At 45.8% G+C, this 14,798-nt stretch overlaps 2 protein-coding genes across 2 annotated transcripts in view; one reads left to right on the top strand and one right to left on the bottom strand.

Moving 5' to 3' along the window:
* The window catches only part of hmgcll1 (3-hydroxymethyl-3-methylglutaryl-CoA lyase like 1), a 370,971-nt gene extending 362,376 nt beyond the window's left edge, over positions 1–8,595 (bottom strand). The window contains exon 1 of the mRNA XM_067983696.1: positions 8,497–8,595. Coding sequence (XP_067839797.1) covers positions 8,497–8,595 — 99 coding nt within the window. The remainder of the gene's footprint in view (positions 1–8,496) is intronic.
* Positions 8,596–9,493: 898 nt separating this feature from the next.
* On the top strand, positions 9,494–10,678 carry LOC137321549 (putative nuclease HARBI1). The gene is made up of 2 exons (XM_067983945.1): positions 9,494–10,000; positions 10,103–10,678. Exons 1-2 carry the CDS (start codon positions 9,494–9,496, stop codon positions 10,676–10,678), a joined length of 1,083 nt encoding a protein of 360 aa, XP_067840046.1.
* The last annotated feature ends 4,120 nt before the right edge of the window (positions 10,679–14,798 follow it).

Genomic DNA, 14,798 nt, shown 5'->3' with positions numbered 1-14,798 from the left:
TACAAAGGGATCTGGGGGTCCTAGTGCAAGAAAATCAAAAAGTTAGTATGCAGGTGCAGCAGGTGATGAGGAAGGCCAATGGAATGTTGGCTTTTATTGCTAGGGGGATAGAATATAAAAACTGGGAGGTATTGCTGCAGTTATATAAGGTATTGGTGAGACCGCACCTGGAATACTACATACAGTTTTGGTGTCCATACTTAAGAAAAGACATACTTGCTCTCGAGGCAGTAAAAAGAAGGTTCACTCGGTTAATCCTGGGGATGAGGGGGTGGACATATGAGGAGAGGTTGAGTAGATTGGGACTCTACTCATTGGAGTTCAGAAGAATGAGAGGCGATCTTATTGAAACATATAAGATTGTGAAGGGGCTTGATCGGGTGGATGCGGTAAGGATGTTCCCAAGGATGGGTGAAACTAGAACTAGGGGGCATAATCTTAGAATAAGGGGCTGCTCTTTCAAAACTGAGATGAGGAGAAACTTCTTCACTCAGAGGGTAGTAGGTCTGTGGAATTTGCTGCCCCAGGAAGCTGTGGAAGCTACATCATTAAATAAATTTAAAACAAAGACAGTTTCCTAGAAGTAAAGGGAATTAGGGGTTACGGGGAGTGGGCAGGAAATTGGACATGAATTTAGATTTGAGGTTAGGAGCAGGCTCGAGGGCCGATTGGCCTACTCCTGCTCCTATTTCTTATGACATTCTGAAGGGAGAACATAAGAACATAAGAGTAACTGTATCAAAACACAAGTTAGAATACAAGTACTATGTATTATCAGTTACTTTATTTTAAAAAATCAGAAAAATATATTCCAAACTCTCATGAGTTCAATTTTTCCTTGCGTCCTCAAAAACATCCTTTAAAAGCTCACTCTAGTAAACAATCACCCACAATTCTATCAAGGTATGTCCTTCCTCTGCTGGTGGATACTACTATTCTCCATACACTAATCTGTAACCATTTCCAAAGAAGACAAAAAAAAGGTCTTCAATTACAACAAAATCAACCGGTACCTCCATTATGGTTAATAGGCAATTTTGCCAGAAAATATGTAGGTTAGGACAATATATACCGAGTACATTGTTCCATAATGTCACAGACTGGATTTCCCTCTGTGGAAGTATCACTACTGAAAGTGTGGTTAGTGTGACTTCTGACCACAACCACACCAGTGGTGAACCCCCCCAAAGTTTTCCTGGGTTAATTCAATTTACATAATGATTCTGGTGATATTCTCACCTTGGACTGGGAGCTCATCACAGGGGCAGGGGAGGGAACTGGTGTTCTATTGCAGGACTTAAACATTTGGAGCAGCCGAAAGAGCCAGGCATCAGCAAAAGATTTTTTTTTCTGATAAGCAGTTGTGAATTGTTTCGGAGTTCAAGTACAAGATGCAGAGCCCAAAATTTTCAGGACATTCACAGAAGTGCTACAGATTTAAATTCAGACGAGGAGAAAAACCCTCTTTGGGACAGAGGTGGGTAGGCCAGCCAAGGGTACTGTCCTTACACAGGGAGGTGGACCTGGCAGTAAGTACCAGCTCCACAACTCCCCACACAATTACTCAGTGCTACCAGAAGTTTAATGACCTTACAAGGTCAGGCAAGTTAAGAAAAGCCAACCACACCTTTTGAAGAATGTACTCCATTAAGCATGTTTGCCATTTCCTTCCCCTCAATGTACTGAAGTGCTTCAAGGGCTTAATGGCCAGGAGGTTCTGCGGGATCCTTTACATCCCAGCCTTACATGCATTCCATTAGAAGTTTCACAATGTATTTTATTGCTTGTTTCAAGTACCTGTCATTAGCCTATTATGGTATGCATGCTGATACCTGGGTTTCACTCATGACAGAGGGCATTCTTTTGGCATTCTTCTTAAAGGAGCAGACAGAGACTGGCCACATATGGTGTTCCACTCCTTTAACGCCAGATGAGGAGGGAGTTTTGGAGCTGCTGGGGAGGCAGGCAGTAGATGGAGTCCAAGAAGGGAGGGCAGATGAAAGCTGCTGGTCCATCTGGCATTATGTTTCTCTTCCTCCTCACATCATGAAACCTTATGTTACTCCTTCTACTGAAAGGCACACATGAACTCCACTCCCCAGAAATCCATCTCACCTCTCTTATTTTTCAAGGTTAAGACTCCCCTTCAAATCCCACATACACACTGCATAGCCCTGCAGGACCCTACCTTTGTCTCAGCTTTATTAATTCTTCCCTTCCATGCTTGCTGAAGCTGTCGATAAGTCAGCAGGAAACACTTCAATGTACCTCCTTCATCTTGTACTCCCCCTCAAAAACTGCTGCTGGCCTCACAACTACTTTGTCCTCTTGGTCTCACTTGTTGTTTTTCTGTTGTGATGCAAGTTATGGTGAGCTGCCACATAAATGTTGAAAGACCTTGCACAGGGAGCATATTAACCATTTCCACTCCTCTTGAAGTAGAAGCTAGCACACAACAGGAAGAAGACAACGAGCACAGAAAGAGGTTCTGCCACTCTTCAAACACTGACACCAGTGGAAGCGGACAGCATTGACAATGAACACACAGCATTGGAGATGCCGAGACGGAAGGCCACACACAGCAGGTTGTTTGGGCATCTTCCCTTCCTTTGTATAATGTGGGGAAATGTGAGGTTATTCACTTTGGTAGGAAGAATAGAAAAACAGAATATTTTTTAAATGGTGAGAAACTATTAAATGTTGGTGTTCAGAGGTACTTGGGTGTCCTGGTACAAGAAACACAAAAAGTTAGCATGCAGGTACAGCAAGCAATTAGGAAAGCAAATGGCATGTTGGCCTTTATTGCAAGGGGGTTAGAATACAAGAGTGAGGAAGTCTTACTACAATTGTACAGGGCCTTGGTGAGACCTCATCTGGAGTACTGTGTACAGTTTTTGCCTCCTTATCTAAGGAAGGATATACTTACCTTAGAGGTGGTGCAATGAAGGTTCACTAGGATGAGAGGGTTGTCCTATGAAGAGAGGTTGAGTAGAATGGGCCTATACTCTCTGGAATTTAGAAGAATGAAAGGTGATTTCATTGAAACATATAAGATTCTGAGGGGTTTTGACAGGGTAGAGGCTGAGAGATTGTTTCCTCTGGCTGGAGAGTCTACAACTAGGGGGCACAGTCGCAGGATAAGGGGTCGGCCATTTAAGACTGAGATGAGGAGGAATTTCTTCACTGAGGGTTGTGAATCTTTAAAATTCTCTACCCCAGAGGGCTTTGGATGCTGAGTCATTGAGTACATTCAAGGCTGATTTTTGGACTCTGGGGGAATCAAGGGATAGTGAAGTTAAGATTGAAGATCAGCCATGATCTGATTGAATGGTGGAGCAGGCTCGAGGGACAATATTGCCTACTCCTGCTCCTATTTCTTAAGTTCTTATGCTCCTTTACTCTTTCTACTTAAAACTCTGTCACACAGTCAAACAGATAGCGTGAGAACTTGGTGTTGCACTGTGCTAGTGCTTACCCTAGCGTCTACATCCTCTCCCCTTTTACTAAGTCAATTAGACAACTCGGATACTCCAGTCAGAGAGACTTAGGAGAAGAACCCACCAGAAGATAAAACATCTCTCATTCTTACCCTTCCACGCACCAGCACAGAAAACTGCACCCTTTTGTCTCTACTGGGTGAATCACTGAACACAGGTAAGCAAGAGCCGGAGGAGGTGGCAACGCCGGCCCAAGAAAGTGCTCCCAGAGGGCCAGTTTATGTCCTACCTCTGCTGAAAAGGACAGAAATGCACACAGTGGGGGACCAGATTGTCCTAGCAGATACTGAGTTGCTACTCTAAGAGAAAGATGACTTCTATGCACCAGCAATTTCTCAATGCATTGGGCGCTGCCTGCCTGCCTGCCACAACATGTTGGATCGTATGTTAGGGTCCAATACCAACTTGTGTGGGGTTCTCGTGTATGGCATCAACACTCTGCAGTTAACCGCGGAGCGCGTGGTCACCTCAGTGGATGCGACAGCTGAGCAGCTCCCCGCAGGAGTCTGTGACACCAGTAATAGCATCTCTTACAGATGCTGCTACTAGGGCCAAGCAGGTTATGGGTTCAACCATCTACCTGCCTTGGACAGGCTGCGAAACTGAACAGATAGGGGCTTCAATCAGATTGCATAGCGTCTGTTCTGTCATAGATCAGTAGGAATGCTGAGCTGCAGCCCAGGGCCAGTTGTGCAATGGAAGCAGAACATGATACCATCTCTCATGATGACATTTGTGACCCTCGTGACTCTCTGAACCAATGCCTGCCCTGGCACCAGAAAGCCAGCCATGCCAGACTGCCCTGGCAGATGCCGAGTTGTTGCAATCTGCAGCTGGGCCCTCTCGGGCCTAAGTTCCTAGACGTCGCTGATCATGAGCATCTCATGATCCCTTGAATCAGACACATTAGCTTCCCATCCCCCAAACTGCAGGCAATGAGGGAGCACATCATAAAAGCACTGGAGTAGATAAGAGAGCACTTAAGACAGGCACGAGGGAATACGTGGTAAAATCACAACACGAGGGCCTACGTGGTGAAGGCATACACGGTAAAATCACAACACAAGGGCCTACGTGGTGAAGGCATACACGGTAAAATCATAACACGAGGGCCTATGTGGTGAGGGCATACACGGTAAAATCATAACACGAGGGCGTGCATGGTAAAATCATAATGCTTTTTGAAATCTTTTGTGATCAAAGAGTTTTCCTGTAGTAGCTGATGACGCTGCAATGGTAATTGGCATGAATATCAATGTTGGTCTTTGGGTAGATGCTGTTTATTTGAACGTGGACTGGGAGATATTTTGAATGACCGAGGGATTGTTCAGCTGAAGCGTTCTTCAATAAGCTGCTGCCAAAGATCTCTGCCTACAGGCAACTGTTGAACTCATCCTGCTTCCTTGTATTTCATCAGTGTCCTCTCCCTAATCATGCTGTTGACCTCATTGCAGAGCAAAGTTATACAGAATTTAGCAAACCACTATCATGTGGGACACCCTTTCTGTGCTGAAGTCACCAGACCTGTCCAGCTATCTGAATCGTTGTTTGAGGACCCAAAGGTCTGCTGGATGGGGGATTTAGTTGACCCATGGATCTGACTGTAGCAGAGTTCCGCAGCCAAGCTTATGTTCGTAAAAGGAGTCGTAAGCCAATTGTGCAGGAGATAGCACTTGTCTCCGAGCAACCAACCTCCCACTTGCTTTGCAGGGGTATATATTAACGCAATATAAAAGCAACATGGCAACTGCCAGGAAAACAAGTACAGACCTGCCATGATGCACCGCTGGTCATTACACATCAGTTGCAAATTAATGGAGTGGAAGTCCTTGTAATTCATGAAGGCAGCTGGGTCATGTGAATTATGCTCTGGACTTGCCATCAATCATGTGCATAATACAAGGATGGAGTACAGGCTGACTGATGTTGCTGATATCCTATTCATCAGTTTGGAAGGAGCCAGAGGTAAAGAAATTCAGGGATGCAATGACCTTGACTGCAACAGTGTTCGATCTGGCAGTTAGTTGCAGGATATGTCACAACTCCGTCACAGCCTTTCTGGAGTCGAAGCCTGTAGCTGGTTCCTTTGAAAACGACAGGTATATTTTTCTGGTACTATAAACTCTGTTGGGAGGGTAGGAATCCCTCCGAGCACACCTCCTTCTGTTTGCTCACCCTCCAACTGCAGCTCTGTTTGCTCCTTCCTGCCATTCCTCTTGCCAGTGTGGGATTCCCAGAAGAATCCCCATGAAGAAGCAGTTCAGAACCTACAGCAGCAACTACAAGCACTCTCAAGTCGCTTGGGGTGAAAAGAGCCACAAGCTAATGGAAGAAAAATGTCAGCTTTACGAGAGAGAGAGAGAGAAAGAAAGAATGAACATTTATAGAGTACATTTCATAATCTCAGGACATCCCAAAGTGCTTCACAGCCAATGAAGTACTTTTGAAGTGTAGTCACTTGTAATTTAGGCAAACGTGCAAGGCAATTTTCACCCAGCAAGATCCCACAAACAGCAATGAGATAATGACCACATAATCTGTTTTTAATGCTGTTCATTGAGTGATAGATGATGGTCAAGACAGCAGAAGAACTACCCTGCTCTTCTTCGAATAGTGTCATGAGATCTTTTACATCTACCTGAGTAGGGAGACTTGGTTTTCTCATCTGAAAGACGGCACCTCCACCAGTGCAGCACTCCCTCAGTACTGCAATGAAGTAAGGGCAATTCTGATCATTATATCAAAATATACAGTTTTATACATATCTATTGGAACCTTTTACATCCATGACTGAAAAATGATTCAGAAGCAAACAGTGAGTTCCACAATTTGCTACTAGATGTAAATATCTCTGTAACCTTCTCCAGCCCTACAACCCTCCAAGATCTCTGCGCTCCTCCAATTCTTGTGCATCCCTGATTTTAATCGCTCCACCTTTGGCGGCCGTGCCTTCAGCTGCCTAGGCCCTAAGCTCCAGAATTCCCTCCCTCTATCTCTCCATCTTTCTACCTTTCTCTCCTCCTTTAAGACTGTCCTGAAAACCTACCTCTTTGACCAAGCTTTTGGTCGCCTGTCCTAATATCTCCTTATGTGGCTCAGTGTCAAATTTTGAAGTGTCTTGGGACACTTTACCATCCTCAAGGAGCTATATAAATGAAAGTTGTTGTTGTTGTTGAATGGCAGTAATGAACACAATATCAACATACTGAATATCTAGAACTTTAACAAGTCAAATTATTTCATCTCCCTTTCTTGTAAGAATTTTCAGTATGATGGTCAAAGTCAGAACCATAGAATGTTGCAGTACAGAAGGTGGCCATTTAGGCCGTTGTCTGTGCCAGTTCCTTGTTAGACCAATCCAAAACTAATTCCAGCGCTCCGCTCCCTCCCCACAGCCTGGTATCTTCCTCTTCATAAATATTTCTCTAATTTTGATTTAAAAGATGCCTTTGCCTCAACCATTATCTGTGGATAGCATTTCCATGCTCCAACAACTCTCTGTATAAAGAACTTTCTCCTAATCTCTCGTCTCACTTTCCTACTGATAATTTTATATTAATGGCCCCTCTCATCACTGACTTCCCATCCAAAGGAATAGTCTCTCTCTATTCACTTTACAAAACCCCTCACAGTTTTTAAAATCTCTATTAAATCTCCTCAGCTTTTTCTGCTCTGGTGGAAATAGTCCCAGTATTTCAAGTATTTCCTTATAGTTTCCCATCCCGAGCATCATTCTGGTGAATGCTCTCAATGGCTTTATTGCCCTTTCTATAACGGGGCACCCAAAAATGCTCACAGTACTCTAACTATGGCCTAACCAATATTTTACACAAATAATCATTACTTCTTTACTCTCTGCTGTGATTTATAATTTGTTTTACTGCATTTGTAATTATGCATTTGAATCCCTCTGTTCATCCACTCCCTTCAGTACCTTCCCATTAAGTGTATGGATAAAGGTTAATCATGTAGAAAGAAAGAAAAAAAATTGCAGGATGTCTCAAAGTGCTTTCCTCATTAAAATATCAAGCAGACTATTTCATATACGCACATTAATGCCTTTGTGTGAGATTAACATATAGCCTATGCCTTTCCATTTCAACTTATTTTAGGAACAATTAATTTTAAAATGTATAAATTCAGTGTCTCCTCCTCCTCCCTACTGCAGGGGTAAGAGCATTCCTCAATCTGAAGATGATTCTTCTCACTATTATCTAGGACTGATCAAAATATGTGCTTTTTGTTATTTTTATTGTTCTATTATGTCAACAGTACAAGAATTAAATGTTAAGCTTAGCAATGGGACAATGATGGTATTATTATTTGTTTAGCAACATATTGACTTCTTGTGATATCATCAAATGCACTGACAACAATAATGTAGATTATGTAAAGATACAATCATACACTGGTAACGAGTGCCTTATCTTTCTCACAAATGAATTAAGCACAGTAAGGTACTGCTGTCAGTACAATATTCATTATGCTACCATTTATTAGCTTATTAACCATTCAGGTATTGCTATGAGGGGACACTGCAGCTCACTGTTCTCTTCACTGTGTAAGTGTGATGTGTCACCTATCCTCATTCATCAGTTACGGTGAACTGACTCCTGAGCATGCCCTGTGTTTACAACTGTTTCATCACTTCCTGCATAGCAGTTTCCCTGCTCTAATTAACATAATCAATTCGAAATATTTACTTTCCAAACAAAAATGTTTCACCCAATTTGTTCACATAAAATATAACATCTAATGAGCAACCTAATTCCCAAAAAGTCCCCTCCAATCTCCACTTTATGTCTTACGGTACCTACACAGTCCACCCCACAATATTTTGAGAAATATACGTGGTTCAATGGATGAAGTTGTCTCTTTGAGCTTCTGTTCCTTACTAATTCTTGATTACCCTGGTTACATCAAGTGTTAATGTCTGGGGAAAGAGGGTTAAACAGACCGGCTTACAATGGGTGGCAAAGAACGACTGGAGCATCCTTACCTGCAGTCCTAATGGGAAGAGGTTGTCCCCAAAGGAGAGCCAATCCATGTTCAACCCAGAGCTCAGACATTCCTTTATGGTCGAGGGAACGTTCCCCATCGGCGTGCAGAGACCCCTCACCCTCACCCCCTCACCGGCCACACTCCTCAAGCAGCACTCAATCCTTATTAATGCGATCGCCGGCTATACAACTCAAAAGAGGACATGAAAAAAAAATCTAGAAAAGAAACGAGCCGGACCATAAGTGAAGGGCTGATGTGGTGTTGAGGGACTGAGGGTAGGTGCAGGTATCGCTGGGAATATCTTCCTTTCTGCTCCCCAGTACAGATGCTGCACAAACACTGCATCAGTGCACGCCCAGTGTACGCAGGCTGTCATCATCTGCAAAACTAATCCCGGACGTGGGCAGTAACACATCCACATACACAGCGGGAATGCCCACAGTCTACCATGCAATTCATGTAATATTTCCCAGGGCAGTATATTAGACAACAAAAAAAGATTTCTTCCTGCCCAAGTGTGTTTAAATATCTTTGAGTACCCTACAGCATACATTTTCTGGCACTTAAATTTGTCCCAATTTAACAGGCAGGAAGTGCCCACATGTCCAGTTGGAAGTGCACTGCCCGCCATATTGGTGTAAGTGGATGGGTTGGCGGCAGGAGCAAAGGGCAGAATATTTTCTTTAAATTAGGGCCCTGCGCTTCTTTCATGACCCTTTTCCGATTTTGGTATGCCCCAGTGCCTGACTTACCACATAATAAACTCGCCCAGCATTTCATGGCACTAATCAGCAGGGAGGACCCTTCATTGGCGCTATTTAAAGGGATCACGAGGTACTCACAGGTTAGATGTTTTGTCATTTCAGACTGCTGATTAACTTCAGGTTGTTCTTTGGTGTGTTTTCTAACTCTGGAAAGTTCAGTTTGGCTGCTCAGAAGATGATTTTGCTGGTGCTGTACTCTTGTTGGCTGCCTTATAAAGTTTGACTGCAGTGATGGGTGGTCTGATGGGGCTGCCTTCGGGGCTGGAGAATGAGGGAGAGCAGCAAGGAAGACAGCAGAGAGCAGGAGCAGCTACCACAAGAGGGAGGAGGAGGAGGGCACTGCACAGGAGGCCGTACCCACAGCGGGTCTTCAGGGAGCACTTCCCCTACATGAACTTCACTGAGGATCAATGTATGAGGCACCTTCGCTTCACCAAGGAGATTGTCACTGAGCTATGTCACCTGCTGCACCCACAACTCGAGCCTCAAACCAGGGCATGGACAGCACTGCCTGTGACTGTTAAGGTCACCGTGACCCTTAACGTTTATGTTGTGGGCTCCTTCCAGGCTGCAGCAGGTGACATCAGCGACATCTCACAGTTCACAGTCCACCGTTTTGTCAGGGAGGTCACTGAAGCTCTCGACACCAGGAGAAACACCTACATCTCCTTCCCGATGAACAGAGCGAAGCAGGACGAGAGATCACTGGGCTTCAACTGCATGGCAGGCTGCCCCAAGGTGCAAGGCGCCATAGACTGCACGCACATTGCCTTGCATGCTCTCCATCACCATCCTGGCATCTTTATTAATTGAAAGAGATTCTGCTCCCTCAACATACAGCTGGTTTGTGACCACAGGCAGCACATCACGCAGGTCTGTTCCCACGATCCTGTCACCAGTCATGACTCTTCCATCCTGCGCCAATCCTCTGTGCTGCCTTTATTCCAACCAGGCTGTCAAGTTACAGACTGGCTATTGGACGACAAGAACTATCCCTTCCGGACATGGCTCATGACTCCTGTCAGGAGAGCTGCAAAACATGCCAACAACAAGAGCCACGCAGCCATCATTGAGCAAACAATTGACATGCTCGAGCAACGCTTCCGCTGCCTGGACCGTTCGAGAGGCGCTTTGCAGTCCACCCCTGAGCAGGTATCCAGATCTGTTGTCGTTAGTTGTATGCTCCACAACTTTGCCTTTACCACCACCTGGGCAGCATCAAGTGAGGAGGAGGAGCGTGAAAGAGGAGGACGAGCAGTACAGGCATCGACCACCAGTGCCAGAACTCTCAGAGACCAGCTCATCCAAGAGCCTTTCATTGAAACCATCCGTGCCATCCCCAATACGCCAATAGCCCCACAATCCTTATCACCATCGTCCTTACTGCCACCATCCGATTACCTTTCTTCAGTCTAGCTTTTTGGGTCTTGCCCTCAACTTCATGACAAATATAATCACCAACACAAATCCAGAAAAAATGAATTTAGCAAATAACTCAATTGCATCTGTACCTAACGGTGAATTGATTCATAGAAAGTTATAGCACAGAAGGAGGCCATTCGGCCCATCATGTCCATGCCGGCCGAAAAAGAGCTCTCCAGCCTAATCCCACTTTCCAGCACTTGGGTCCGTATCCCTGTAGGTTACAGCACTTCAGGTGTACATCCAAGTACTTTTTAAATGAGTTGAGGGTTTCTGCCTCTCCCACCCTTTCAGGCAGTGAGTTCCAGACCCCCACCACCCTCTGGGTGAAAAAATTCTCCTCATTTCCCCTCTAATCCTTCTGCCAATTACTTTAAATCTATGCCCCCTGGTTATTGACCTCTCTGCTAAGAGAAATAGGTCCTTCCTATCCACTCTATCTCGGCCCCTCATAATTTTATACACCTCAATTAAATCTCCCCTCAGCTTCCTCTGTTCCGAAGAAAACAGCCCCAGCCTGTCCAATCTTTCTTCATAGCTAAAATTCTCCAGTCCTGGCAACATCCTCATAAATCTCCTCTGTACCCTCTCTAGTGTAATCACATCTTCCCTGTAATGTGGTGACCAGAACTGTGTGCAGTACTCAAGCTTTGGCCTAACTAGTGTTTTATACAGTTCTAGCATAACCTCCCTGCTCTTATATTCTATGCCTCGGCCAATAAAGGAAAGTATCCCGTATGCCTTCTTAACCACCTTATCTACCTGTCCTGCTACCTTCAGGGATCTGTGGACATGCACTCCAAGGTCCCTTTGTTCCTCTACACCTCTCAGTATCCTCCCATTTATTGTGTACTCCCTTGCCTTGTTTTCCCTCCCCAAATGCATTACCTCACACTTCTCCGGATTGAATTCCATTTGCCACTTTTCTGCCCATCTGACCAGTCCATTGATATCTTCCTGCAGTCTACAGCTTTCTTCCCCACTATCAACCACACCGCCAATTTTTGTATCATCTGTAAACTTCTTGATCAAGCCCCCCACATTCAAGTCCAAATCATTAATATATACCACAAGAAGCAAGGGACCTGGTACTGAGCCTTGCGGGAGCCCACTGGAAACAGCCTTCCAGTTGCAAAAATTACCCTTTGCTTCCTGCCACTGAGCCAATTTTGGATCCAACTCGCCACTTTCCCTTCGATCCCATGGGCTTTTACTTTTTTGACCAGTCTGCCATGCCTTGTCTAAAGCCTCGCTAAGATCCATGTACACCACATCAAACGCGTTACCCTCATCGATCCTCCTTGTTACTTCCTCAAAAAATTCAATCAGTCAGACATGAAATAATCATGAATCACCTGTGTGCAAGCCCTTAGTGCCTGTCGTGTGTGCTCATTTATTTATAATAGTGCTGCTACGAAGTGTTTGCCAGTGCATGCAGCTTGGGAGGTGGAAGGCTGTTGAGCTTCCATTTAGGACATTTCAGCTGGCCATGGTGGGCGGCCGTGGGCTGGAGCAGTCTGGCCCAGCTGGTTGTGTGGCAGTAGTGAGGGCACTGGCACAGTGGGTGATGGGGGAGCAGGCATGCTTTCATCCTGAGAGAGGACAGCAGGTGCCTCTCACCTGGAGCCCAAGGTGACTCTACTGGGACTACGCCCCAGCACTCTTAGGGCTCTGTGTGAGAACAAAGTGCTGGAGGGAGGTGATGCTCTGGAAGCCCCTATTAACTGTGCCCCCCTCCCCACCAAAAGCCAAGATAGCAGCCGCCTGAGCTTCCATGGCAGCTGTGAGAACTGTCAGGAGAGGCTCCATGACGGTGGGCACTGCTGTTTGATTTGGTGGAGCTGACCGTTTGGTCCATGTTGGATGGAATGGTTTCCATGCACGAAGCTTTGACACAAAAAGTTGGAGCTGGACTCCGCCATGCTCTGCGACATTATGTGGAAACTTGCTGGCAGGCTGCCCAGTCCACCAAGCATTTGCTGGTGTATGCCCATCAGCCATCTTCAGTAGGCTGGAGCCTTGAAGTTAGCATCTGAATTCTCTGCAGCCAAGCTAGTATGTGATCTCGCCCTACGGCGAGCTGGCACCTGTGGTGTCCTATTTCCCCTGCCTTAGTTCCTGCATACTTATGCCCGGTGATTCACCACATGAAGACCCCCACTCTAGCCTAGACTCTAAAGTACGCGTGGTTCCAGTTTCTGAGCTGATGCTTGCGAGGGTGAGATCAAGTGATGCTGTATCTTCAGGAAGGTTGCCTCCTCTTCCTCCACTGAGAGAGGTATCTCCACATCTTCAGCACCTGAAGAGAAAGAGAGGGAGAAGGGTTAGATTCTAGTGTAAAGGTAGAGCAGATTGAGAGAAGTGGCTGCTGAAAGCATCTGAAGTTTGTCATGTGGAGTGTGTAGGGTGAGATGGAAGTAATAAGGAAAAAGGAGAATAAAGTATCAGAAAACCTGCCCAACATGGGGAAAAAGCGGGAACAGGGTACTGAGTTAGATGATCAGCCATGATCATTTTGAATGGCGGAGCAGGCCCGAAGGGCCGAATGGCCTACTCTTGCTCCTATTTTCTATGTTTCTATGTAACATCTCCTCCAGCATTGCCACTCACCACGGCCATGACTCTGTCCCCGCCCATGACGGCGAGCACATTTTCTTCGAGGGGGGAGAGGGTGTGCAGACTCTGCTTCTTCCGTTGGCAGCGTGCTGTCTGGAGTTGTTCGCAACATTTTCCTGCAAGAAAGAAGGGAGTGTGTTAGAGATAGACATGTGAGGTTTTTAGAGAATGTGCTGATATGTAGTGCGTAAGATGTGAGGTGAGGGTTGCAATGGTGGTGAGTGCATGAGTCTAAGGAGAAGGCGGTGTAGTGAAGTGTGGTACGATGATTGTAGGAGAGTGAAGGGAAGTGGGGAAGCGGAGTATTGTGAATATTGTGAGTGGCGAGGCTGGAGGTTTGTACAGACGTGTGCAAGGAGTATTCTTAACTTGACAACTCTGGTGAAGTCATTGAACTTTTTCCGGCTTTGGAGCCATGTCTTTACAGCTAAACTCCTGGCATTGACCTCCTCAGTGACATATTCCCACTGGCAATGGAGTTGTTGCCTGGAGGACTTTGGGCCCCATGGGGAGAAAAGGATCTCCCTCCTCCTTTCCACAGCCTGCACCAGGGCCTCCAAGGCAGCATCAGAGAACCTTGGTGCCCTCTCAGTGCCTGCTGCAGCCATTTCTCTCCTTCCAAGTGTTTCCCTGATTTCTGCAGGCAGAGTGCACCTCGCTTTTAAGATGTCATAGAATCATAATATCATACAGCACAGAAGACGACCATTCGGTCCATCGTGCCTTTGTCAGCTCCTTGAAAGAGCTACCAATTAGTCCCATACTTCTGCTCTTTCCCCATTGCCCTGCAAGTTTTTCCTTTTTAAGTACAATCTGTGTCCTCTGGCTACTGACCCTCCTGCCAGTGGAAGCAGTTTCTCTCTATCCACCCTGTCAAAACCCCTCATAATTTTGAACAACTTTATTTAATTTTCCCTTAATGTTCTTTGCTCTAAGAACAACAATCCCAGCTTCTCTAGAGACACAGGAATATAGGAGCAGGAGTAGGCTATTCAGCCCCTCAAGCACATTTGGTCATTCAATTAGCTCATGGCTGATCTGTATCATAACTCCATCTACCCGTCTTAGAATCATATAAAAGTTACAGCATGGAAGGAGGCCTCACCCACACCCTATCCCCATAGCCCTGAAAATGTTTTCCTTTTTTTTTATTCGTTCATGGGATGTGGGCGTCGCTGGCGAGGCCAGCATTTATTGCCCATCCCTAATTGCCCTCGAGAAGGTGGTGGTGAGCCGCCTTCTTGAACCGTTGCAGTCCGTGTGGTGACGGTTCTCCCGCAGTGCTGTTAGGAAGGGAGTTCCAGGATTTTGACCCAGCGACGATGAAGGAACAGCGATATATTTCCAAGTCGGGATGGTGTGTGACTTGGAGGGGAACGTGCAGGTGGTGTTGTTCCCATTTGCCTGCTGCCCTTGTGCTTCTAGGTGGTAGAGGTTGCGGGTTTGGGAGGTGCTGTCGAAGAAGCCTTGGCGAGTTGCTGCAGTCCATCCTGTGGAT

This window comes from Heptranchias perlo, chromosome 5 (assembly GCF_035084215.1).
Source record: "Heptranchias perlo isolate sHepPer1 chromosome 5, sHepPer1.hap1, whole genome shotgun sequence".
In the NCBI taxonomy this organism is placed as follows: domain Eukaryota; kingdom Metazoa; phylum Chordata; class Chondrichthyes; order Hexanchiformes; family Hexanchidae; genus Heptranchias; species Heptranchias perlo.
This window is presented reverse-complemented; position numbering and strand designations above follow the sequence as displayed.

Bases quoted from the DNA above. Each gene is read 5' to 3' on its own strand.
- LOC137321549 (XM_067983945.1), top strand. From the start codon at position 9,494: ATGGGTGGTCTGATGGGGCTGCCTTCGGGGCTGGAGAATGAGGGAGAG. The intron at 10,001-10,102 runs GTGCAAGGCGCC...CTCAACATACAG, and splicing joins GCATGGCAGGCTGCCCCAAG to CTGGTTTGTGACCACAGGCA.